The sequence below is a fragment of the Arvicola amphibius genome, chromosome 8 (genome assembly GCF_903992535.2).
Source record: "Arvicola amphibius chromosome 8, mArvAmp1.2, whole genome shotgun sequence".
Classification (NCBI taxonomy): domain Eukaryota; kingdom Metazoa; phylum Chordata; class Mammalia; order Rodentia; family Cricetidae; genus Arvicola; species Arvicola amphibius.
In genome coordinates, this window is record NC_052054.1 from 7,983,931 (window position 1) to 8,008,496 (window position 24,566).

The 24,566-nt window shown below is 46.0% G+C and overlaps 1 protein-coding gene across 2 annotated transcripts in view; it reads right to left on the reverse strand.

Moving 5' to 3' along the window:
- The window catches only part of Map3k4 (mitogen-activated protein kinase kinase kinase 4), a 92,723-nt gene that overhangs the window by 59,420 nt on the left and 8,737 nt on the right, over window positions 1–24,566 (reverse strand). For both annotated transcript variants that reach the window (XM_038339453.2, XM_038339452.1), the window contains exon 2: window positions 72–262. In XM_038339453.2, the coding sequence (XP_038195381.1) occupies window positions 72–262 (191 nt within the window). The remainder of the gene's footprint in view (window positions 1–71; window positions 263–24,566) is intronic.

The following is a 24,566-nucleotide window of genomic DNA, read 5'->3' on the forward strand; positions in this document are numbered from 1 at the left end:
TACAGTCACATAAAGGTGAGGCACTGCACCTGACACGCCCTTGCAAGGGCATCTTTAAGTCACAGGCTCACCTTTCAAATTTGAGCGGCTGGCGGGCCTCCCCAGGCTGTTCCTCTGGTGTTTGGTTGACAGGCGTTTCATCTGCCGCGGCGTGCTCGGGGGTGAGGTGCTGTAGAGGTTTTCTGTGTTCGCCTCATCAGAAAAGTCCTCTGGGTCAGATTCCAGACTCTTGCAAGCTGACTCTCCCAACATGCACTCCGGCCTAGGAGAAGCAATAAAGAGCGCATGTTAGCACAGGGGCTGCATTCGCAGCTTTGAGAACACTGAAAAACTCCACCTGCATCTCCGTAGCTTCATAGTCCTTCAGTTTCCACAGTGGAAACCCTCCTTCCACTGCAAGGGAGCAATGACAGTGCCTGGGGCCACACTTAGCGTGAACTGTCAGGTGCAATGTGGGCAAACTCAGCATGCTGTTCCCCAACCCTTTCTAACTGAGTTTCAAACCAAAAACTACAAATTAAAGAGAAAACAGTGAAAGACTGGAAGTTACAAATCAGAAAGAGCTAAAAATAGGCCTGTGTCCCAGCGCTGGCAAGCGCATGCTGAGGGGCAAGCACAGTCCCGCCCTGGATTCCAGAGCCTCACCCGGCTCTTCCTGAAGGGCACAGATTGAACAGGAGCAGGAGCATTTCCGTGGCCCACATGGGAGGTACAGTGCAGTGTCCAGAAAACCCCCACTACCACCACTGAGCCACCTAAAAAGAGTTACGACAGGAACTCTTGCTATCCATGTTTTAATTTGTCAAAAATGTTGTATGACATTCCCAAAGAATAAATATATAGTTTTAAAAAGTCTTTAAGTCTCGAACAAAAAGAAATAAAATTGAGGGGCGGGGTAAAAGCACAAACCTCAGGCAGGTGCAGTGGAGGAGGCAGCCCCAGACAGGAGAGCTTCCCTGCTCTTCTCGGATAGAGGCGGTGCTTCTGCGACTTGTTTTCTGAAAACAGTGCCTGCCGGCTTCCAGCCAGCCAATTCTCAGACAGCATTGCTATTTTGATAAATTTCCTTTTCTATGAAACTCACACAGTAAAATCCAGTTACACCAAGTGAGAGCAAATCTAATTCTAAAAGCCTCAAAACGGGCATACCAGCAACTAACGTTTCCCATATGTACATCACAACTGCCCATCTCATTCTGAATACTGTCTATGAAATAAGCTTCATATGTACCTAAAACACAACCCCAAAACTGTGTCCAATACAGTCTTCTTTCTGGTAACTAATATCACAACATAAAATCAATGTTAATCCAAAAATCACAAGGATGAGAAAAAACAAAAACACTCAAGATGTGTGACATCATTATTAATAAACTAGCAAAATCAAAACAAAGGCTATCTTCTGAAAAATAGAAATTTGGGGTTGAGTGGCTGGCTGAGCAGGTAAAGTACTTGCTGCATGAGCGAGAGGACTCGAGTCCAGAGCCCCAGCACCCATGTGGAAAGTGTGGCGTGGAGGCATGTGCCTGTAGGCCCAGAACGGGAGCAGCTGAACCGCAGGAAATCACGGGGCAGGCGGTCTAGCAGAAAGGGTGAGCTCCAGGCTCAGCAAGAGGCTATGTCTAAAAAAATAAAGTAAAAAGCAGCCAAGGGAGATATCATGTCAATTTATCTCGATCAGCACACTCATGTGCTAGCAGATACACACACGCACACCACAAAAGTTTTACTGAACTACACAGTTTGCCAGGTGTGGTGGTTTAACACCAGAGTCCCAGCTCTGGGAGGTAGAGGCACACACAGATCTAAGTTCCAGGCCAGCCTGGGTTTCAAAAACTCCTCTCAAGCTAAAGGGATGTTGGGCTGGAGATGGCTTGGCAGTTAAGAGCCTTGTCTGGCACAGGACCCGGTTCAGTTCCCAGCACCCACACGGTGGCTTACAACCTTCTGAAAACTGCTGCAGTGACGTCTCAACTGTGCTAATAAAGCTGCCTGAAGATCAGAGAGTAAAACAGCCCCACTGGTCAGCCTTACAGCCTGGCAGTGGTGACACACACCTCTAATCCCAGTAGCCACACTTGTTGCCATAGAAACCAGGCGGCGCATGCCTTTAATCACGGTGGTGCACATCTTTAATCCCAATCCTAGAGAGGATTATAAAATGGGAAGAAATAGCTCTTAATGCACAGTCTCATTCTGAGATTCCCTGAGGCAGGATCACCAGTTTGGACTGAAGTCGAGGTAAGAGTCAGTGGTTGGGTGCTTTGCTTTTCAGGTCTTCAGGTTGAACCCCAATTTCTCTGATGTTTACTAATCATGCTTCATACTACTGTAGAAGCTTCCTAGAATATAAACATTTACCACCTAAAAAGAACTCCAGTGCAGTCACTCTGAATGGAGCAACAACGCCCCCCTAGACAGCACATCACAGACTAGCAGATAAAGAGGCCAATGTCAAGAACGGGCTCCCTCTACTGAAGCTGTTGGACAGTGAGGCCCCACAGACTGACTACTGCGACTACCCTATTGCTGAAGTCAAACACTTGAGCTACAGAACATGGAGCTATTGAGCTGCACCTGGCCTAGAAGCTCTCCTTACTGGCTAGTGTTCACAGTACTGAATGGTGCGATATTTGCTACTGGAGAAAAGCAGTCATCAATCTTCTGCTGCTGTGAACTCTGTGACCTACAATAATGACCAGTGTGCCAAGATATGCCTGCTGGGACAACAGCGGCACAAAACAAAATGGCACGGGAGGAACCAACTACTTTCTGACTGAATTAAAGGACTGACCCATAAGATGGAACCCATACCTGGCATGAGTTAGAGAACCTGTGGTTAGAGAGGTCATAAGCCTTAGGAAAGACTCTAGGATGGTTACTCTGCTAAAAGGACACAGTATTAACACAGAATTAACTCCTAGTGATGTCTCCCTGGACACATCTGTCAACCTGCACAGAGAAGATCTTCTCTGCAGTAGAGTGGTTAACACTGAGACCCACAACTAGCCAAGATGTTAAGTGACTGGGGGTGCTCAGCCCAAAAGGAGACATCTAGAGCACGCCCTTCCTTGGTGAAAGAGGGAGCAGAAAAGTAAGAGCCAGAGGTGGGGGATGGGAACCGTTCTAAACACATCAGGGCAGTCACACATATGAACTCATGGCGCAAAGACCTGTACTGGCTTCAGCCAGACAAAATCCCAGCACGGAGAGCCGAAGTGGACATGAAGTCCTACCCCTAGCTGAGGAGCTATTGGTAACGGAAGTCTGCTGGGGGAGGAAGAATCCGGTTTCACCAAGGGTGTGACTCTAGTAGGTCTAACACTCTCACCTAAAAACATACAAACAGCATGAACAGGACTTGGTGGGTGTTTAAGAAATGAGGACAAAGAGTTGAGGGAGTATGAGATTGGAGGTGGATATAGGAGAAGATGAAAATGTTCTCTCAAAGAAGTGATAAAAATATTTTTAAATGGCTCTAGAATCACTGTCAGTGTGGGATCTGTGGACCTATGCATGGACTGACATTCAAACGCTGGCTGTGCTGCTGCATACAGTGTGGATCTGAGACTCAACACCTCTCTCCTGTACCTTCACAAAATAAAGAGAATCCTCAGACTCTGTCCTTACGAGGATTAAAGCCAATGTGTCGGATGATGAGGTAATGGGGGGCTCGGTAGAATATGAGCAGCTCCCTTTTCTCCACAGCAGCACTGAGCAGGTGGAAGATTTCTGGGGTGTGACATGGAAGTTGAGAGCTTTGAAAAGGACTAGTGATAGATAATCACTCTACAAACAGACATTAAAGAGCCGCACTGAAGTGTAGGTGAGCACTGTCATAAACAGCGCATCCTAGCCGACGAACCACCCTTCCTCCTATACAGCCCAGAAAGACACTAGGAGCGCCAGCCAGCCCAGGAGCCAGCGAGCCACATGAAGCCAGAAGCTGTTCTCCGACAGTAAAGCTGCACCGCTGTGCTTAACATGCATTTAAACTGGCTGAGGCAGTTTCACCCGATCAGAAATGTTTTAGTTTATACTACATCCAAGTTACTCAGCAACTTAACATGTCATAACAAAACAGAACATTGTTTAAAGGAGTAAAAAAGTCTAACACCCAAAAACCAAAACTCATGATTTCCTATCAAAGTTCATAACATGGAAAATGTCACAAAAAGAAAAGTCAAGGGGGGGGCAGACTGTGAGTGAGTGGCGGGGCGTGCAAAGACAAACACTAACCCTGAGGATGAAAACTTTGGAGATAACAGCAGACTGGAAGGGCAGACGGAAGATGCAGCAACAGAAGCAACCCGAGCTGGATGAGAGCGGAGGGAACAGGACGGGTTCAGGACCACTTCGAGAAGTCTAACTCCTGTGCTGCAGGTCCAAAGCCAGAAGCTGGCACAGGAAAGGAATGAGAGCTGAAGTTTTTCAAACAGAGTCAATAAACTTCAAGAACTATGCTTACGGACTACTGTGAAGAAAACAGTTTTATTAGGAATAATTTCATATACATTTCATAAGCAATTTGTTGGAAGTCAGTACTGGATTTAAGGCAGCCAAAGAGACACAACTCATTTTAGGAGCTGTGGCTTAGAAGTGATATTTAACAGAGGAAAGGTATCAAGCAAGCTTACTGTTTTCTTTAAATAGGTGGACACAGACAGCTAGGGAAATAAACACTGGCGCTGTGTTCAGAAGAGCTTGCATCACTCCGGTTAAGCAACCGCAAGCATCCCAGCCCCACTCTCAGCAGCACACGTGAGATGAGCTAATGTGGCGGTCGACCGCTGCAGTGTTTACTTACATGGATACCAGGCGTTTGGAATCAGAGAGCAGCGCAAGGCCCACAGGACTCATCCTGAAATGTTTGCCTTATTTGTGCCTAAAATCCTACAAATGTGAGATGTCCTTCCAGGACTAACTTCTGACGGCACATAAATCAACGCTTCTCTCTAGCATAAAACCCTGTCCAATGCCATTCACTTTACACTAGGATCCAGTTCCGAAAAGTACATTTGGAACTCAGTCCAAGGGATTTGTAGTCTCTTGATGAAAAATGCAGAGAAAGAAAACAAGGCACTACTTCAAAGACCTTGGGATTAAATAGTTCTGCTGCGACACACAATGCAAACTGCAATGGTGCCTGGGTGACATACAGCTGTGTGAGTTTAGGAGCATCTGGGTGACATACAGCTGTGTGAGGTGAGCTCAGGAACATCTGGGTGACATACAGCTGTGTGAGGTGAGCTCAGGAGCACCTGGGGTTCTGCAAAAGCCTATAGATTCATATCTTCACTCAAAGCTCTGCTGTGCGTCCTTTGGAATTAAGTGGCCTCTGATTCACTAGCCCACGGTAGCTTACCTGGGTGAAGCTCTCTCCTCTCCCTCCCATTTGCCTATTTTTGTATGGCTTAGTAGCAAAACAGAGTCCTGTTACTGGGGGAAACGGGACAGTGTGGTCATTTGTTTTTCTTTGCTCTTTCTTTTTTTCTTAAGGAATTTTTCATCCATTTGCAAATGCCAGATTGGGAAAGGGAGATGGAAGGGCAAGATAAAGGAGGAATATAGGAAAGGATGATTAACACTAAAGGCATTTGAAATATTACAGTATGGCAGGGCTATGATGGTGCAGGCCTTTAATTGCCTTTAATCCCACAGGCAGAGGCAGGATCTCTGAGTTCAAGGCCATCCTGGTCTACAGAGTAAGTTCCAGAACAGCCAGGACTACACAGAGAAACGCTTTGTCTTGAAACACCAAAAACAAAACATCTAAAACCTATTACTGTAGAAATTCTCTGAATTACATACATATAGGAAAGGAATTAAACTGGAATCACCATGTTAGGGAAGACAATGCCCCAACTAAATAACGTAGGCTGACAAGTAAAACCTACAGTGCTAGCAATGAGTCACAGTTTGCTGAGTGACTGGCCTAAGGGATTCCACAGACAATACCCCACTCCACCCCCCAAAAATCACAGGCTATTGCAGAGGTCACTGGTTACTTTCCACAACTTGATGGTAAGGCCCTATTGTTGAAAACACCACTTACTCAGTCATCAAACATGGATAAATCGAGCTGTTGCCCAACTAGAGGTCCCCCCCCCCCCCAATTAAATAGTCTGCATGGTGCTGGAAGTTACTTTGCATGCTGCCAGAGGAGAAAAGCAATGCATCAGAATCCCACCTTTACTGCTAACTGACAGAGTTTGGTGTGCCCCCATAGAATTACAACCAGGAGGTTTGGGCTGTGATGCTGTTATACCTGGTCCCACTCACAACCCCTACTATTTAGTCATTCCTGTGTGTTGAATTCCTCCTATCTAATGCCAGGCTCTCTACTACTGAGTCACTCCTGTGTGTTGAATTCCTATCTAATGCCAGGCTCTACTCTTCCATCCTCCCAGGGTTACCACTCCTCCTCCAGGAGCTGAGTGCAGAGGCAACTCAGATTCCTCCACAGCTCTGAGGCAGTCTTGGAGACCAGTGCACAGCTCTTCCTGATGCGAAGGACGGCAAAGTGTCTGGGCTACTTCCTATTACAGCTCTCTATTTTCCATCACCATAACGCTCAATTCCCGTTATAAACAAATTTAATTCCTGCAGGAAAATTATTTTTGAAGGGTAAACAATAGCAAATAAGGATACAGCAAAAACTGTACTAACAGGATGGAGACTGAGAAACATGGTATCTATCATTCACCCTAGTGGAAGAGGCAGACCTAGGAAGACCCAAAATTAAGCCAATGGTTAAAAGCAATAAACAGACTTCGTATCTGTGTTTTTAATTGGTTACACAAAAAGATTGATTTTTATTAGGCCAGTGTAATTGCTGTCATTAAACAGTGAGCACTGACCCTCTCCTAGGCAGTCTTCCAAATGCCACCCATAACTGAGTTTAATCTTTACCAGACCCTTCAGGGCCACTTTAAGGAAAGACTCTTTTCCAGACCAGCATCCAAGCCCCTAGCTGAAGCTCCACCTCCTGGGTAGTCCCAAGGACCCTGTCAGCTTTAGAAGAAATCTGAGGGCATCAGCATGGGCTGCTGACACAGCCTGGCACTACCTTGTGTCTCGGCAGAACTGCTGTCATGGACTAATCCAAATGCCAAGCTCTCGCCATGGCCCCCTGCACCAGAGTCACTAGGTGCTTCTGTTCTCCCAGGGGCAGATATGCAAGGTCACTTCTACCACAGGCTGTGGATTGAGGGCCACTGGCTAGAGAAACACCACAGGAAGTGGGGAGAAGGACGGAGATCTCGCCCAAAGCTCACAGGGCTAATGGCCTGGCCAGTGTGAGGGCCCATGCTCTGGCAAAGGGTCTGCCCACACTGACTCCTGCACCAACAGGGAAGGCAGTAGACTAAGGCCAGGTAGAGGAGACCCACACTGACTAGACCGTGAGAGGAAAACAGATTTTGCCTGGCCTACTGATCAAAGGTCTGAGACGGACTAGCCTCTCTCCCTCAGATAGCGCGCCTTCCCAAGAACTCTGCACAAATGCACAGCGCCTTAGGAAGCAGTGGCCTCACTCAGCGCACTCCAGCTTGTGTGTTTAGACCTCAAGGGAAAGTCTAGCCCTGAGAAGGGAAAACAAGCTTTCCAAAAACCTGAATTAACATTACCCCATTTTCAGCTGAAGTTAGGGTGTTTGAGATAAGCGAGGTGTTAAAATTCTTTTTTTTAAACGTGTAGCCCAGGCTGGCCTCGAACTCATGATCCTCCTGCCTCTGCCTCCTTCAGCAAATCCTACCGGCGTGCGCCACCACAGCCGGCTACAATTCTTAAGACGTTATTTCTGTCACTCATCTGTTTTGTCACTTGTCTGCAGGTGACAGCACACATTGACTGCTGCACACGCGCAGTATGTGATTGTGTCCAATTACGGGTCAGCTCTTTGGGGCAATACTGGACTCATTGGGTTCAGCACTGACCTAACGGGACAGAACTTGAGTTGGAAAAATACAGTTCCAAACAGAAGAGCTGTTCTTCCTAGGACTTCAAGACAAACTAGAGAAGCACGTGCACGCCTTTAGTCTTAGCAACTTGGGAGGAAGAGGCAGGGGGATCTGTCAGTGTGAGACCAGCCTGGTCTACATAGAGTTCTAGGCCAGGAAAAGGTTACATAGTGAGACCCTGTCTCCAAAACAAAAACACAACAACAAATCCACCCACTGCATGTAAACTACACACCCAAGAGTTTAGAATATAGTTGGGACTTATGAAACCAAGGCATAGAGAACAGACTGCCAGGACAAAGAGATGCTGCCAGAGACTAAGGCTCAGAGGACTGGGAGGAAAACAAAAGCTTCTCCAAAGAGTATTTCAGTGGAGACTACAAAGCTCTGAGCAGAAGGAGCTGAGGTCTGGGGAGTGCTGAGACCAAGAGCAGCATGTGCCAAGGGGCCTGAGACCCAAGAAAGCACAGCTCCTCCTCTAGAAGCTGAAAGGGGCCAGGGCACACTGCAGCAAGATGGGCAGGGAAATCCAGGGCACTTAGGGAAGTCCCAGGGCAGACATTATGTTTCATCCCAATGTAAAAGGAGGGCATGCACAGGAAAGAGAAGTTGTGAACCTTCTCCAAGGGATCCAGCCTAGCACTGTGCTCCAGCACACAGACACACGCAGCCTAGCACTGTGCTCCAGCACACAGACACACACAGCTAGCACGGTGCTCCAGCACACAGACACACGCAGCTAGCACGGTGCTCCAGCACACAGACACACGCAGCCTAGCACTGTGCTCCAGCACACAGACACACGCAGCCTAGCACTGTGCTCCAGCACACAGACACACGCAGCCTAGCACTGTGCTCCAGCACACAGACACACGCAGCCTAGCACTGTGCTCCAGCACACAGACACACGCAGCCTAGCACTGTGCTCCAGCACACAGACACACGCAGCCTAGCACTGTGCTCCAGCACACAGACACACGCAGCCTAGCACTGTGCTCCAGCACACAGACACACACAGCCAGCACTGTGCTCCAGCACACAGACACACGCAGCCTAGCACTGTGCTCCAGCACACAGACACACACAGCCTAGCACTGTGCTCCAGCACACAGACACACGCAGCCTAGCACTGTGCTCCAGCACACAGGCATACAGACATGCAGCTGTCTGGCACTACTTTTGGTTTTTCTCCCATCTCTAGTCATGCATTTCTTCACACTGGCAGTACATCCCAGCAGGTCCAGCACTAGATAACTGTGTCCCTGTGCAAATGTTATCGAGGCACTGGACAGATATGGCCTGGTGCTCAGCCATCTCAGCACACAGGTGAGGGATATACATGACTGTTACAGCTCAACCCTGGTGCAAAAGCAGCACACTGTTCACAGTCACACACTCACTCACACACCAGTAAAGGCATAGCAAACACACTAGCCAGAAACATGTTTATTCTCATTTTCAAGTATTATCTACTATGCATAACTGTATTACACAAAAGTGCATCACAAACATGAGAGCGACATGCCAGTGATGACGTCACCACACAATAGGCGGTCTGCAGCTCCATTATCCTCCAATGGGATCTTGACGGTTCAGAGTATAATTATGCCTGAGTGGCGGCATCTGAACCCAGCCCGAGTACCTATTCTGTCCATGCTGCTCCAACAGTAACACCAGTCCACCTGCTGGGACAACAGAGGCAACACAACTGTCTACTTGAGAGAATGACACCCTGTGGAATTGTGAAACACTTAAGGACGGCAAGCTGGCACCTAAGAAGTAAAAAAAACACCCAACACAAAAGAAACGGAGACACACATGTAAGGTTTAACTCATGGAAACAACTTTTTACAAATAAAAACTATGCAAACTGAGGAGAGTTTAAACAGAAGTCTATGGCTTCCGGACAGAAGCACGCAAGCTCTTATTTTAAACTGTTCTCCCCACATAGGCGAACATGACCCCTAGGTGCAACTGAACACCCAAGGCCAACATGGAATGTACTAGCAATGTAGATCTTGAGGCCCACTGCATTCCAGACAAAAAAATCACAGGCGGCTTCTGAAACACTTTTCAGTGTGTATTCAGCACGTACAGGATGAAGATCACACAAGAAAAACACGACTTCCTAGCTCGTCCATGGTGACTGCGAGGACCCTCAGTACACACTTCTACAGTACACATGCTGATATGCTGGCTCTAGCCCACAGTTCAAGACATTCTTAAACAGTCTGTGCCCTCTCCCGAAAAGGTTAAGAAGCACTGACATATGTAATTAGGTTTTCTTCTCAATGCGTCTCATCTTGACAAATACAAGAGGACACCACGATGATCCAGATGCCAGAAGAAAAGTGAACGCAACTGGATGCTCACCGTACAGTCACTGTCATAACACACACATACACATGCACACACTTTATCCTTCAAAAATCACATGCAAGTCAAAACATTCCCTAAGTAAGATAATTCAACATTTTTTATAAAACAGAAGACCCTCCTGACCACGCAGCCTTTTGGTCACTTGATTGAACCTGTACTCAGGAGAGAGTGACAGCATCTCCTCAGGAGAATACTGACTTTTAGGGAACACAAGAGAGCAACTTAAGCCTGTAAGACAGGTAGATTCAAGTATCCCAGAGACTGTTGGTTCCTCATAATATTTCCCACACACCCTCTTCCCCTCAAGTGAACAGAGGTGTGTGACCATATCAGACTCGGGACTTTTAGGAGTGGCTTTGCCATGACTCCAGGAGCAGTCAGAAACCACTGCTCCTTCAGCAGTCCCCTAAATAACATACCCCAGCTGCCAAACCCCCGTGGCACATTCATTCTTGTCAGCTGAGTACATGAAAGACACCTTCTCGCTCGTGCACCTCTTTGGCTTCCCTAGCAGCCCAGCTGATCCTGCTTCTGCTAAGTGACCATATGCTGCATTCTCATGGGTTGTCTGATCTTACACAGGATTTAAAGATGAATGCCCATGGCAACAGATGTTAAGATTGCCAGCAGTAGGGTCCCCAGTCACCACTGGACCCAGCCTCCCATTTGGGCTACGGTATTCAACCATCCCTTTGGCTAAGCAGTACAATCCGGTGTGCTAATTGTAACATTTTAAGGGCTATTCAAGTAACCATTGAGTTGTTTCACCACATAAGAGGCATTAGCAATATTAACAGACGTCATACAAATGGAATAATGAACAAGACATTTGTTGTACTAGCCATAAGTCCACCTGCTCCTACAATAGGGCAGTCTCTTGATTTAAATTCACTCTGCCACAGACTCTTCAGTGTGCAGAGCCTAGAACTGCCACTGCCTTTTCCTTGCCCTGCTGCTGTGTTTTCGGGCAGCCCAATGGGGTCTGTGCTCCAGCTAGTCTCAGCTCCAGCACTTGTTGCATTTGCTGATACTCCTGGCACTGCTGTGGCATCCACCAGGCTGGGCACCAACTGGGCTGAGGCAATGTGCCTTCCACCACAGCCACCTAGCAAAGCTCTGCTCCATCTGCCTTCTAGCCCCAGCTGCATTCATTCTGGGTCCAAACTGGTGCATGAAGTGGAGCGGAACTCAGGGAAGCAGGCTTGCTGCTCTGCAACCACTGAAGGGCCCCCACTTAAACAATCTTTTAGGGAATTTGGGCGTTGTTAATCTGTCTGGCTACATCCTGCTGAGCAGGGACGCTGCATTCTTAGGGGTATTTACTGCAACATTTCAGGAGGTCTCGGTGAATCAAACCACATGAATCTCGAATAAATCCTCAGGTTCTCATCGTCTGTGGAGACAAAAACAGAACCTCTTTTCCAAAACATCAAATTCTTAAGCCCATATTTTAAAGTCAAGATACCTTTCTTAGCAGTTCCTAGAATCAAATGTCTTTCTCCAGTCCAGAACACAAAACACAACACAATCAACATATCATACATCTGTAAGCATTTATCTTTTTTTTAAAGCTATATACATTCTATCTTTTCCCAATATATATGTCCTCTCTGGCCGGGGACAACCCTGTTCGTTTACCCCTCTTTCTAGGTTGGAGTTACACTTGCTGCCAAACCGAGCGAAGGACGTCAGGATTAACACATATACCCCAATCCACCCTCACCTTCTGAGGGCGACCTCTCAGCGTTCCCTAGTTCCTGATATCTCGGGGGAAGACCTCCAAATGCCGTGCACCGCGCCCCCGTGTCTGCGTTCTGTGCGCTAGACCTCAGTTCGCGAGCTTTGGGCAAGGGGCTGGAGGTTAAAATACACAGACACACACAGACAGACAGTGACACGGGTCATCCTTGAATTCCCCAAGAATGCCCCCTTTATTGTGTTCAGGGGCAGATAATATAGAGATAGCCACGCCCCGCCAAACCCACCAGAAACCACTCTCCTGCCATCAGGAACTCCTGAAGGTCTCGTGCTCAGAGCAGCTGTAGGCACTCAGATCAGGGGATTACAAGAAATTCAGGATCTGGGGTCTCTGCTCCCAACAATCAGTAAGGCCATTCAAGAGGTCATGGCATGATAACTAAGCAGACCTTCCTGTCCACCAAGAGAAACTGCGTACAGCTGCTACAACCTAAGTGATGGAGCGCAAACACGAGCAAGCACATACGGGCTTCGGACAAGCGGGTGAGCACTCCCCACCACGTCCCAGCCTTCATCCTTCTCCCTTCCTAGGCTGATCTGGACCATGCCTAGGACATGTGCTCTCGCTAAAGGCACATCCAGAGTCTCACACCGGTAAAGGGCCACGGCGGGAGTCTTCACTCCAGTGGCAGCCTCGCAGAGTGAGAAAGACCACACAGCTGACACACACTGGAATCAAAGGCTCAAATGGGATATTTTCTCATCAAGTACTATGTCTACATATTATACAATTCTTTTCTAAATATTTTTATAATTTTTAAAAATTACATCAAGACATTTTCATAAAGCTATCTTTGTATTTTTATACTTGCGCCCATACCGTTCTCCAACTCCAAACAGAAGCCTCCTGCTGTATCATATATAAACATGTATGTATGTGTGTGTGTAATCGAGATTTCAGTCATGAGAGAAAACATCAGTTATTGTGTCTTTCTTTGCTCTATTATCCTCATTCTCCCCCCCCCCCCCCCCCGCAGACCGCTTCCTTCCCCTTCGTAGTTTCCCCCCACTTCACTCTTGTGAATATTCTAAACAGGTCATAATAATCTGAAACACTGTAGGAATCCCTCATGGGCATCCAACACACCCACACACAAGCACAAGCCCACTCCCCCATTTACAAACACCCTGAGAATTCGTGTGGCCGCAACAGCAATGGTGCTACAGGGATTCGGAGAACACCTGACGGGCAGGTACTACCCCCAAGTGCTGGGGGACATTATTTTCAGCTGTGTGACTTTTGTTCACACTGCATCTCTCTAACTCTGAAGCTGTGTCACTGTGCCTGTCTAAACACCTGATGGTCTAATAAAGAGCTGAACGGCCAATAGCGAGGCAGGAGCGAGGACAGACGGGGCTGGCAGGCCGAGAGAATAAAAGGAGAAACTAGGAGGAGAAACAGAGGAGAACAAGGAGAGGAAGACATCAGGGGCCACCCACAGAGTAAGAAGGAAAGTAAGATATACAGAAGTAAGAAAGATAAAAGCCCACAGGGAAGGTAGAAGGGTTAATTTAATTGAGGAAAGCTGGCAAGAAACAAGCCAAGTTAAGGCCGGGCACGCATAACTAAGAATAAGCTTTCTTGTGTGATTCATTAGGGAGCTGGTGGTGGGCCCCTTAAAAAGCCAAAAGAGTAAAAACTACCACAACACCCAAGTTCAGTGAAGAGAGGTAAAGATTCCAAAACGTAACAGGAAGAAATGTAAACTCTGATTAACAGAGTGTCACAAACGATGGTTAACTTAGTTTATTTTATATTTCATTTGTTGTTTGTTTATGTGCAGCATTGCCATTGCCATGGGTTTTGGGGCCCTGGAGCTGGAGTTAGACAGTTGTGAGCCACCATGTGGGTATGGGAGTTGAACCCCGGATCTCTGAAAGAGCAGTCGGTGCTCTTAACCTCTGAGCCATTCCTCCAGACCTTTATATTTCTTTTTATTTTGAGTAATGTGTATGTGTCTGGGTATGGGTTTATGCAGTGAATGCAGTACTCATAAAGGTCCGTAGAGGGCGTCAGATTCTCAGGAGCTGGAGTTACAGGCAGTTGTGGGCCATTCAAGGTTGGTGCTGGAACTAAATTCAGATCCTCTATAAGTTGTGTGTGTGTGTGTGTGCGTGTGCGTGTGCGTGTGCGTGTGTATGCATGTGAGAAAAGAGAAGGGGGTAGGTAGAGTTGGGGGTATACATGCCATAACACACATGGCGGACAGAACAACTTTGTAGAGTGCTCTACCTTCATGTGGGTTCTGGGAATCAAATGGAGCTTACCAGGCTTGTGTGGTTATGTGCCTTCACCCACCCAGCCTCTGCCAAGCCTGACAACATCTCAAAATCATCATTACAATAGGAGGTTGTAGGAGAAACTAGCAAAAATATTCTAAGCATTTGGCAACATATAAATTAAAAATCTTAAGTGGGGCCCCGCCACATACAATGCAATAGAAAAATCCTATAGTTGAGACATCATAAACAAACGCTGAGATAGCAGTTACATTTGCAGGATTTTACTCTATTGAAACAGCTTGACGCTGGGAGGTGGTGGAGCACGCCTTTAATTCCAGCACTCGTGAGGCAGAGGCAGAGAGATCTCTGTGAGTTTGAGGCCAGCCTGGTCTACAAGGGCTAGTTCCAGGACAGGCTCCAAAGCTACAGAGAAACCGTGTCTCAAAAAAACAAAACAAAAAAAAAATCAATATACATAAAATTGAGCTGAAAAACAGCAAAAGAACTAGAAACAGCCAGAGAGTCCAAGAGGACTTATGAAGACAAACTGTACCTATAATCTCAGCATCTGGGAGGGAAAGGCAAGAAGACGCTGAGTCCCAGACCAGCCTAAGCAACACGGCAGGAGCTCTGCCTCAAACTAACCAGCCAGACAACTAAAACAAACTAACCAGCCAGTCAACTAAAACAACTGCCTCCTGAGAGAGAGAGAGAGCAGGAAGCGGTGAGGATGCTACTCAGATGCCACACACGTTCTCCTGGCAGACAAGGTTGGACCAAACATCACACAGTGAACACCACCACATCCCACTTTCTACTCTCTCTGACTTTACCAGGATCAGTAAAAGAAGCCAATGGCTTCGCTCTGCATGCACATACTTCACTGACTTTTAACACATTCTTCAAAATTGTAATTGCTGGTATTTCCCTATATCCTACAACCAAAATATTGAAAAAGCACTGTTATAATTTAATGATTCATAAATTTTAATGATACATAAAATTACAATGCATTTTAAAGATGACAGATATGACTGTAGAAGAAATAATCTTCAAAAGTTCAATTTCCAACCACTAAATGAATAAAGACAGAATTGGTGTCTACTAACTGTTTACAGAACCAAAGCAACGGCTTAAAATGTGAAGACTTTCTGTCCAGTTTCCAGGGTTATAAATACGTAGTTGGGTAAGGGGCTACTTCAGGGGTTGGAGAGGCAGCTCAGAGCTTAAGAGCACGACTGCCCTTGCAAAGGGCTGGGGTTTGAGTGCCAGCACCCACATGTCGGCTCACCACCATCTCTAACTCCACCTCCAAGGGACCCAATACTGAACACGTGTGGTGCATGCACTGAGCACATGTGCACATACATATATGCAGGCCAAACAACCAAACACACAAATTTAAAATCGACTATTTCCAACTATTTGATCCAAATGAAGATACTTAGCATTACAAAGACTGGTGAACTGGACACATATCCCTTGTGACATGCTGAACAGCATCTGAACTCTGAGCATAACAGAAATGCCTTTGTATTCCAAAGTTCAGTCTCAAAGGCTGGCCACGTCCTGAGGAAAACCTCACCTTTAACCTTCTGCAGGGATTCCCATGTTTCCCCTTCTGTTGTAGGGAGGCTGCTTGTTGGTTCCTGGCTGCTCAGACTCCCGAAATAACCACACAGAAACTGTATTAATTAAATCACTGCTTAGCCCATTAGCTCTAACTTCTTATTGGCTAATTTAACCCATTTCTATTAATCTGTGTATCACCACATGGCTATGGCTTACCGACTAAAGTTCCGGTGTCTGTCTCTGTCTCTGGTGGTGGCTACATGGCTTCTCCATGACTCTGCCTCCTTTCTCCCAGCATTCAGTTTAGTTTTCCCCACCTAACTCTTTTCTTCCCTGCTCTGCTATAGGCTCAAAGCAGTTCTTTATTAATGGTAATCACAGCATACAGAGGGGAATCCCATATCACCCTTCTTCTTCATATGCTCACTAACGAATACTTTCTCCCTGCACCAGCCTGAATAAACGCACCTTGGCCATGCAGTTCACTCTGCCAGCTGTGGATTGGAGCCAGGACAGACAGAATGAAGACCTCATCTTCAGGATCTCTGCATGCGGCCTGCAGTGGGGACCAGGGGTGAATTCTACTCCTCCTATGTTTTTGCCCTCACCACTGACCTAACAATAAGGGATGAATGCCAATTCTCTGTGAGATTCTGTGGGTTTCATGGTCTGATCATCTACCAATCTCTATAAACAGATTAATGGGTAACAGGGATCACGTCTCTGTAGAAAGACAACAAAGCATAGGGTTTTCCGCTTTGCCTACTACTCATTGTGATCTGAGCTCAAGTCAATTAGGATCCATGCCCGCTGGGCACAGATCTGAAATGGGAGACTTTGTGCTCCTGTGCTCATCTTTATCATGGCTAACATGTCATAACCGGGCATGTAAGTCTTTACTGCCAGGTCTGAAACTCAGGCCTCCCCTCTCACTGCATTTCCCACCTCTAGACAGCTACACCACAGTAGATTCCAACCTGCCATACATTGCTAAAACTGCCAAAATTAAGGGAAATGATCTTTAGTTCAGCATGAGGGGGATAAAGAAGTGTCCTCCAGAAACTAAGTCAGAAACACTAAGAATTCAAGTTCATAATACCCAGACAACCCTCTGGGAAATGAAACAAATTTATATCATTGGTTAGTGAAAATGTTTGTTCTCGACTTTCCCAATTATGCAGAGGTTTTTGCGCTAACATGCATCCTTCCTGAATTTCTGGACACACTAAAAGAGAATATAAATTCACACTTAATCAAGGTGAATTGGCACCCTGACAAACTCTATTATAATAACACTGTACTGCTAGATCTTTAGATAACCTGAAATGAAAATGAAATGAAGTTAATGCCCTGGCGATGCTGAAGCCTGCGTGTGCAGCCTGTGTATGGCGGTTCTGCTGAACTTGTCCATATTGGGTTACATGTTCTCAGTTGATGAGGACGACTGACCAGGTCTCTTCCTCAAGAGGGCACCAGATCTCATTACAGATGGCTGTGTGCCACCATGTGGTTGCTGGGAACTGAACTCAGGACCTTTGGAAGAGCAGGCAGTGCTCTTAACCGTTGAGCCATCTCTCCAGCTTTACATAACCTAAAACTCTTTAAATTTTATGAATGTGAGTGTTTTGCTTGCACGTGTGTGTATGTGTGACATATGCATGAAGTGCCTGTAGAGGCCAGAAAAAGTGGCGGAGCCCCTGGAACTGGAGATGTGGATGCTTGTAAGCTGCTGTACAGGTGTGGGAAGCCCAAACAACACAGCCATCTTTCACAGGCACTAAACTGAGTTAAATTATGGCTGCCCACTGGATATACTTAGACCATGCCTAAAGTATGAAAACATCAATTATTAAACATAACTTAAGTTTATAAGCCTCTATTTTTATATGCCACAAAAAGGGTACACATACGTGAACCTGTTAATGATGTACAAAGTTACAGAAGGGATTTTACTTCTCAGAGTCAAAGACAATTTTTCTAAATTTTTGTTGTTGTTTGAGAATCAAGTTACATCCATGCAAAATTAAAATCCAGTTGTGTTGCCATGTCAAAAGCTTCTTAGATTACTGAGCTGTTCTTAAAGGAGGGTGACAGGGTCACCACACCTCTGAACCAGCTGTCTACACAGCGAAGGTTCTGTGTGTTACCTCTAACAGTCACCTGGGGCTCACACCTGATCCCTGACTGCATAAGAAACAAAACTTTCCAGTTCCTTACATGTCACTTGCTTATGTTAACTTTTTAAAAATTCTGTTGTACTTTGGTAACGACAGTTCTTGTCACCTCACTCTATTCAGATTGAACAGCTGCAGAATCCTCCTTCCCCAAATCAAATGATAGATAACCTAAAACTGTCCTTGAGATTTCCCAGAAGGCCCCTGGAAAACCAAAGATTTGGTCTGCTGTCTTATTTTAAAATAATTGGGATAGTTTGATGCTACTTTTCACAGATTATCCAATTAGAAGAGACACACACACACACACACACACACACACACACCCTGTCCCACTTTATATCTGTACAGGTCAAATGTAAATATTTCAGACACTTGCTGTAGACGTTTCCAGTTGTTGAACTGTCAATCCACTCATTGGCTGTAGCACGCATCAATCAGTATCTCGGTGTCCTGGAACAACTCTGCTTGATATTATCAGTCATAATTTTAGATATGCTTTTAAATGCTCACTTGGCCTCGATTTCTTTCATTTGAACGCAGCATCCTCTAGGCCAGTTGTTTTTTTTTTTTTTTTAATATAATTTATCTCTGGATTTTTATTAATAGTCACAGTGGTTGGGGCATAGTCTTTACTAGGTATTTTTGACGGATTCTTAGTGTAGTCTAATATATGCAGTATAGGCTAATATATGCAACAATTTTCCTTCATAAAGACCATGTGTCTACTTTGGGAAATGAGACCCAACAGTCATGCTTCCTTCAACACTGAGTTCATCATTATACTCAGAAACATTGTGTCCAGAGCTTATTGGGTTGACCTTTATCTTGTCTGCATGTGGTAGGAGCAACCAAACATCTCTAACAACTACCTTATTCTGGCAAGCAATCCCTACTGGGTCCTGTATACTTTCAACTGTCAGCAGCAAGTTGGGAGCCACTAAGTTTCTGCAGCCACAGATTCGATTCTGTTTTCCTCTGCTGCTTCCTGCTGGCGCCTGCAGCCAGCCACAGGCCAGAGTACTTGTCTTCCACAGGGCAGGCTAGCTAGGGACTATGCCAGGTACTTTTGGGTACAGGTTTCTGAAGGCATGTTTGAACAACTCTGAGAAAATACCAGTGGGCTGAGTTGGGGTTTCTGGAACTCCCAGATGGGTCCATAAGACTACTGACTGGAATCAAGCAGAGTGAGAATTAAAAAAAAAAAAAAAAAAAAAAAAAAAAAAAAAAAAAAGGATGACCCTGTGTTGTTTGCACGGTTGCTGGACAAAGCCTTACTCTACACCATGGCCATAGTCTGTCCCACAGGTTTGCGGGTTGGAAGCTTGTCCCTGGAGTGGCAGTTTACAACATTTTGAGACCCAGAAGCAGCAAGGCCTAGTGGGAAGTCCCAGTCAGCTGCAGGTGTGCCCTCAACAGGGACTAAGGCAGTACTCTCAGGACTCCAGGTTCACTCTGCCTTCCTGTTTGGCAATGGAGCCTCTTGCTCACACACATTCCAGGTCCCAGCCACTGCTATCTGCCATGAAGTGATGAAGCCAGCATGGGCTGTGCCCAGAGCCTGTGCCGGGATGTTTGAACTTTTGGCTTGCAGAAGTTTGGGCCAAGAAAACTTCTTTATAAAATTGGCCTGCCCCAGGTGTGTCATTTACAGTACTAAAAACAGACAAATACGCTATCCACACAACCAGAAACTGAGAGACCGTCCAGTGCAGAGTCTCTCACACCAGAGTGAGTAAAGGTAAAGATACATCTCTATTAAAAAAAAAAAAAAAAGTAGCAACATGTCTCAAGAGCTTTAAACTTCTACCTTAGGAGCTAGAAATTTATCCTTAAAAAATAGAATACTAAAAATGTACATTAATGTTTGTATCAAGTCATAAAAGTTACAAAGCACTGATAATATAAATATGCAGTACCATAATCCACAAGGTTCTATCATATAAGTAGAAGAACATGCCTGTCATTGTTATGCCACAGAGCTATGGAGCAAACAGACCTACAAGATCAACCCAACGTCAGAGTAGCAAACACACCTGTTCCTCAACGTTTCCACAACACCAGGGATAGTACTGAGGTGGCCTGGAGCAGTGGCTGCTACGTCTCCGTGCTTCTCTTATTTCTCTACAATGGACTGGAGCCACCTTTCTAACTGGTTACTTTAATTAGTGAGCAGTTTACTACTTTAACCAGTTACTTTAATGTACTTCTCTGTGAAGGAACTACAGCAATTTTAAGAAAATGATTACTCTTAAATATAGTGGGTAACATTTAAAAACTGAAAAGCACATTAATCTAAACCATAAAAACATCCAGTCAAATGCACAACTGAGAGCTTCCACAGCAAAAGCTGGCTGTCCCTGCTTACTGTGATAAGACACTCCATCAGTAGTCACCCCAGAGAATTCAACAGCATGACTTAGGTCCTGCCAAGTACTTCCCAAAATTCCAAGCAGGGCAAGGGGGTATGCACAAGAAGTTACAACTGGAGCAAAAGAGGGGATGTGGAAAAGCTGGGTCTCAAAAATCAATTTTCTCGGCTTCTGCAGATGGGGGAAGATTTCTAGTTTCAAGGGGTGTTGATGGACGGCCTTTAAAGATTACTACAGTGGGCTTTCCCTCCTCCTCCTACCTTAAGCCACAAAGAAAGAAGCCGAAAACACAATACGAAATGGCACTAACACTGAGCACTTGATATAGAAGGCTAGTAACAATCCATGAAGTACATGTCATTGCTGCCTTTGCTTTTCAAGAGAAATAAAGATGTTAAATAAGTTTCCCCATATCACAGTGAGTAACCAAAGGGTCAGGCTCAAACCCATTTGTACCAAAACCTACACTCTCAGCAATAGGGACAGAAGGTATCAGTGGTAGCATGGCTATACCCAGCCAGAAAAATGAGACAGGGAAGTGACAGAACTTCCTGTCCCTGCCCTCAAGGAGTTTCATGTTTCTTTACAGCAAGCAACAATGGACAAGTGAGAGTATGTATGGGTACACAAGTCCAGATGGTGACACTGGACCATCACAGAAAACTAGGGACTTGAGAGGACACAAACAGACGGTCCCTACTCTAGGGCAACAGAGCGCTGTCAAGGGTGACCCTGAAGTAGGCAATGCTGAGAAAGGATGAAGGCAATGTTCCTGCATCCTAATCTCTCTCCCCCTCCCTTCCTCCTTCCCCCACCTCTCTCTCACACACACACAGCAATGTAAAATGAGTTGCACTATTTGAAAAATCTTAAAACACAGTCAGTGTTTTAAAGAAAAGGCATTCATATACTCCAACCCAATGTTACTCTTTGCAATGAATCCTAAACCAGGCTCAGAGCCTTCCTGCTTCAGGGACAAACGGCATGAGAACCACCTGTTCCATGGGCTACACAAGGCCTGGCTGTGTAACATCGCTGCATGACACAAAAGTATGAGATTTTGCCTATTTTTCTCAAAATTGCTTTTGATCCCCATTCTGCTAACTTTTCTCCTCAAGGTGGCCAAATACCTGACAGGAAGCAACTTCACAGGGAGTTTGGTTTGGCTCCCAGTTCAGGGAATACAGTCCCTCATAGCAGCAGAGGCTTGAGGTGGTGTTTGCTCAGATCTCTCTGGACAGGATTCAGGGAGCTCCATCAACAAGGAGGCCAGCACCAATAGCCTACCCCTGCCAGCTAGGTCCCAGGCTCCAAAGTTTTCACAATCGCCCCAAACAGTGCTACCTGCTAGGGACCAGCTGTTCACACACCAGTTGTGAGCCTGCAGAGGATACTTCCTACTGAAGACAATAGTCTGCCATAGACCCTACAGACATACCGTCATCCATGATGCAAAACAAATCTAGTTCATACTTCAGAAAGTCTCAGCATCTCACAGTTCCTACACTGCTCAAAAGTCAGCATCTTCCGAGAGCTAAGGCGATTTTGTGACTCTGCTGTAAAATCAAAATGCCCACTGCCAATATAAAACAACATGAAATGAAAACCCTGTTCCGAGAGAGAGGGACAGGCGACAGCAGCGAAAAGCCGGCCCGTCAGGAGCCCCATGTTCCTCCACCTTTAACACACTGTGCTCTGCAGTGTGTCTTAGAGAGCGCCTTGCTCAGGAGCTCCACATGGGATGTCAACGCTGCCACGCACTGCCTAGCTCAGGCTCCACAGCCTCATAACCCTTCCGTCCGCTGATCCACTCATGCAGAACCAGTACTGCATGGATGGCAGCACGGGGGTCCGCCTGCACACTGAGATTAGTTCTCATGGCAGCTGCAGGGGCCTCTGAGTCCTTCACAGCGGGAGCTCCCGGTGGAGCACAGCTTTCTGTAGCCCCACATGCAGGGCACTTTCTTTCCTGATTCGCAGTCACCACAGCTTCATCCACAGCAGCTCCTTCCACACTTCTCACGCCTCTCTGCTCCACTGTGAACTCACTGCAAACCTGACACCAGGCTGCGCTGAACTCATGTCCACCCAATAAATTCACCCATTAGCTTAGAATTCGGTCTCACTCTAATTTGCTTCCAGGAGCCCCACATTCCTGACATCTTTAACACACCAGAGTCTCCAATGCACAGACCAGCCAAATTCTTCCCAGATGTAACACAAATGGCCACTGGTCCAGTCCCCAACAGGTTCCTATCCTCCACTGAAACCTCCAGAGCCTACTCTTACTGTCTGCATGCACACCGATATGCTGGTCTCCCAGACTCCAAGCACAATGTCCTAGTAAGCTCTGCTCACAACATTCAAGAGCTTTCTTGACTACTGCTCCAAACGATCAACCACTGATGCAAAATCTTTTGACCTCTAGCACATCTATATCCTGGGCCCAACATTTTCATGGGGAAAAGGTTGTGTAAAATGAGTTAAGAAGGGATTTCTTGTCCCCTCTCCCTCTCTCTCTCTCTCTCTCTCTCTCTCTCTCTCTCTCTCTCTCTCTCTCTCTCTCTCTCTCTCTCTCTCTCTCTCTCTCTCTCTCTCCCCTGCCCCCGAAAAGAATCTCCCCCCTATTTAATCCTAGAACCCATAATGGCTGCCTAGCTGATCCACCTAGAACTCATGATGGCCATGATGGCCAAGGCACTGCTTTCGTGGGCTCAGCTGAAGCGCAGCTGTGTGAGTCAGGTGGCTAAAGAGCATCTTGGGCTCAGGGTGATGAAGGAAGTGAGAAGCAGTTTCATGGGCCTGGTCCTAAGTTATAACCTGGTGCAACTGCAGCCTCTGGAGACATTTTTTTCTCTTCTCTACACTGAGAGAGGCACAGCATGTGTCTTTCCAAGTTCCCACTACTCGAAACTCTTCATGGCTGGGAAGATGGATGAGATGCACATTAGTCTACAGTCCCTAAGACTTGCCTTAGTAAATGCATAATTCTTCATTTAAGTAAAAACTAAATGTATGTGAACAAATTATCTCAAACTTTTAAATGAGAAAATCAAGTTAAGTTATATTCTTCTACATTTTTATCAGGATAATCTAATGGGAAGAGGAAGAAATCAATAAGACAGTAAGAGAGTGCAACAGGAGAGAGGAGTATCACCAGAGAGCATGAGGACCACACACCCACTGTGATAAATAGTATTCTGTATCATGAGTATGTGCTAATAAATTTAATAATTTAGACTTCAGTTGCTAGGGGTATATGTTAGTTGGTAGAGTTCTTGCCTAGCATGCACAGAGCCCTCGGTTCAATCCATAGCCAGTATAAATCAGACAAGGTGGCATACACCTGTAGTCCCAACACCCCAAAAGAGAGGCAGAAAGATTAATATTTCAATGTCCATGCTAAGCTTTGAGAACACAATTCATAAAAAACCTTCAGATTTTAAATAAATGTATTAAAGGTTTTTTTTGAAAATTTTCCCTACCAAAAGACTAAAAAAGATTAACAATTTCTACTAAGTTCTCTAAGCTAGATGCCCTCTGCTGAAAATCCATGCACAGCGTCTTCAAACAGCTCACAAGCAAAGAGCTCCCTAAAATCAGAAACTCGTCGGCTTCCTAGCTCAGGGTTCACATTTCTCTACAGACAGCTTCGTCCTTCTGAAATAGCGCTGTCATGAAATCCATTTATGAAACACTTTGACAGAAGGCCTCGTATAGTCTCTGAAATAGCGCTGTCATGAAATCCATTTATGAAACACTTTGACAGAGGCCTCATATATTCTCGACAGCACTGGCTCTGCTTTATCAACATGTGCCGCCTGTAAGATCAAGGAGACGAACACACCTCTGTGGTCTGCAACACAGGACAAGTAGATGTGCTGGCAAGGGAAGAGGGCAGCCTTCACTTGGCTGTCAGTGGACACACAACGCAGAGCAAACTGCTCCAGGAGGCTGAGGTCTGCAGAGACCAGAACACGCCGACCACACCCACCGCCAGGAGAATGAGGCCCCCTCAAATATGCCACTGCAAACAGAGGCCGCTTTCAACAACGCACACGTGCTGGGAATGTAGTGAAGCTTAGCTCTCTATAAATATGAAAGACCATCAGAACTCCAGCTCTTTC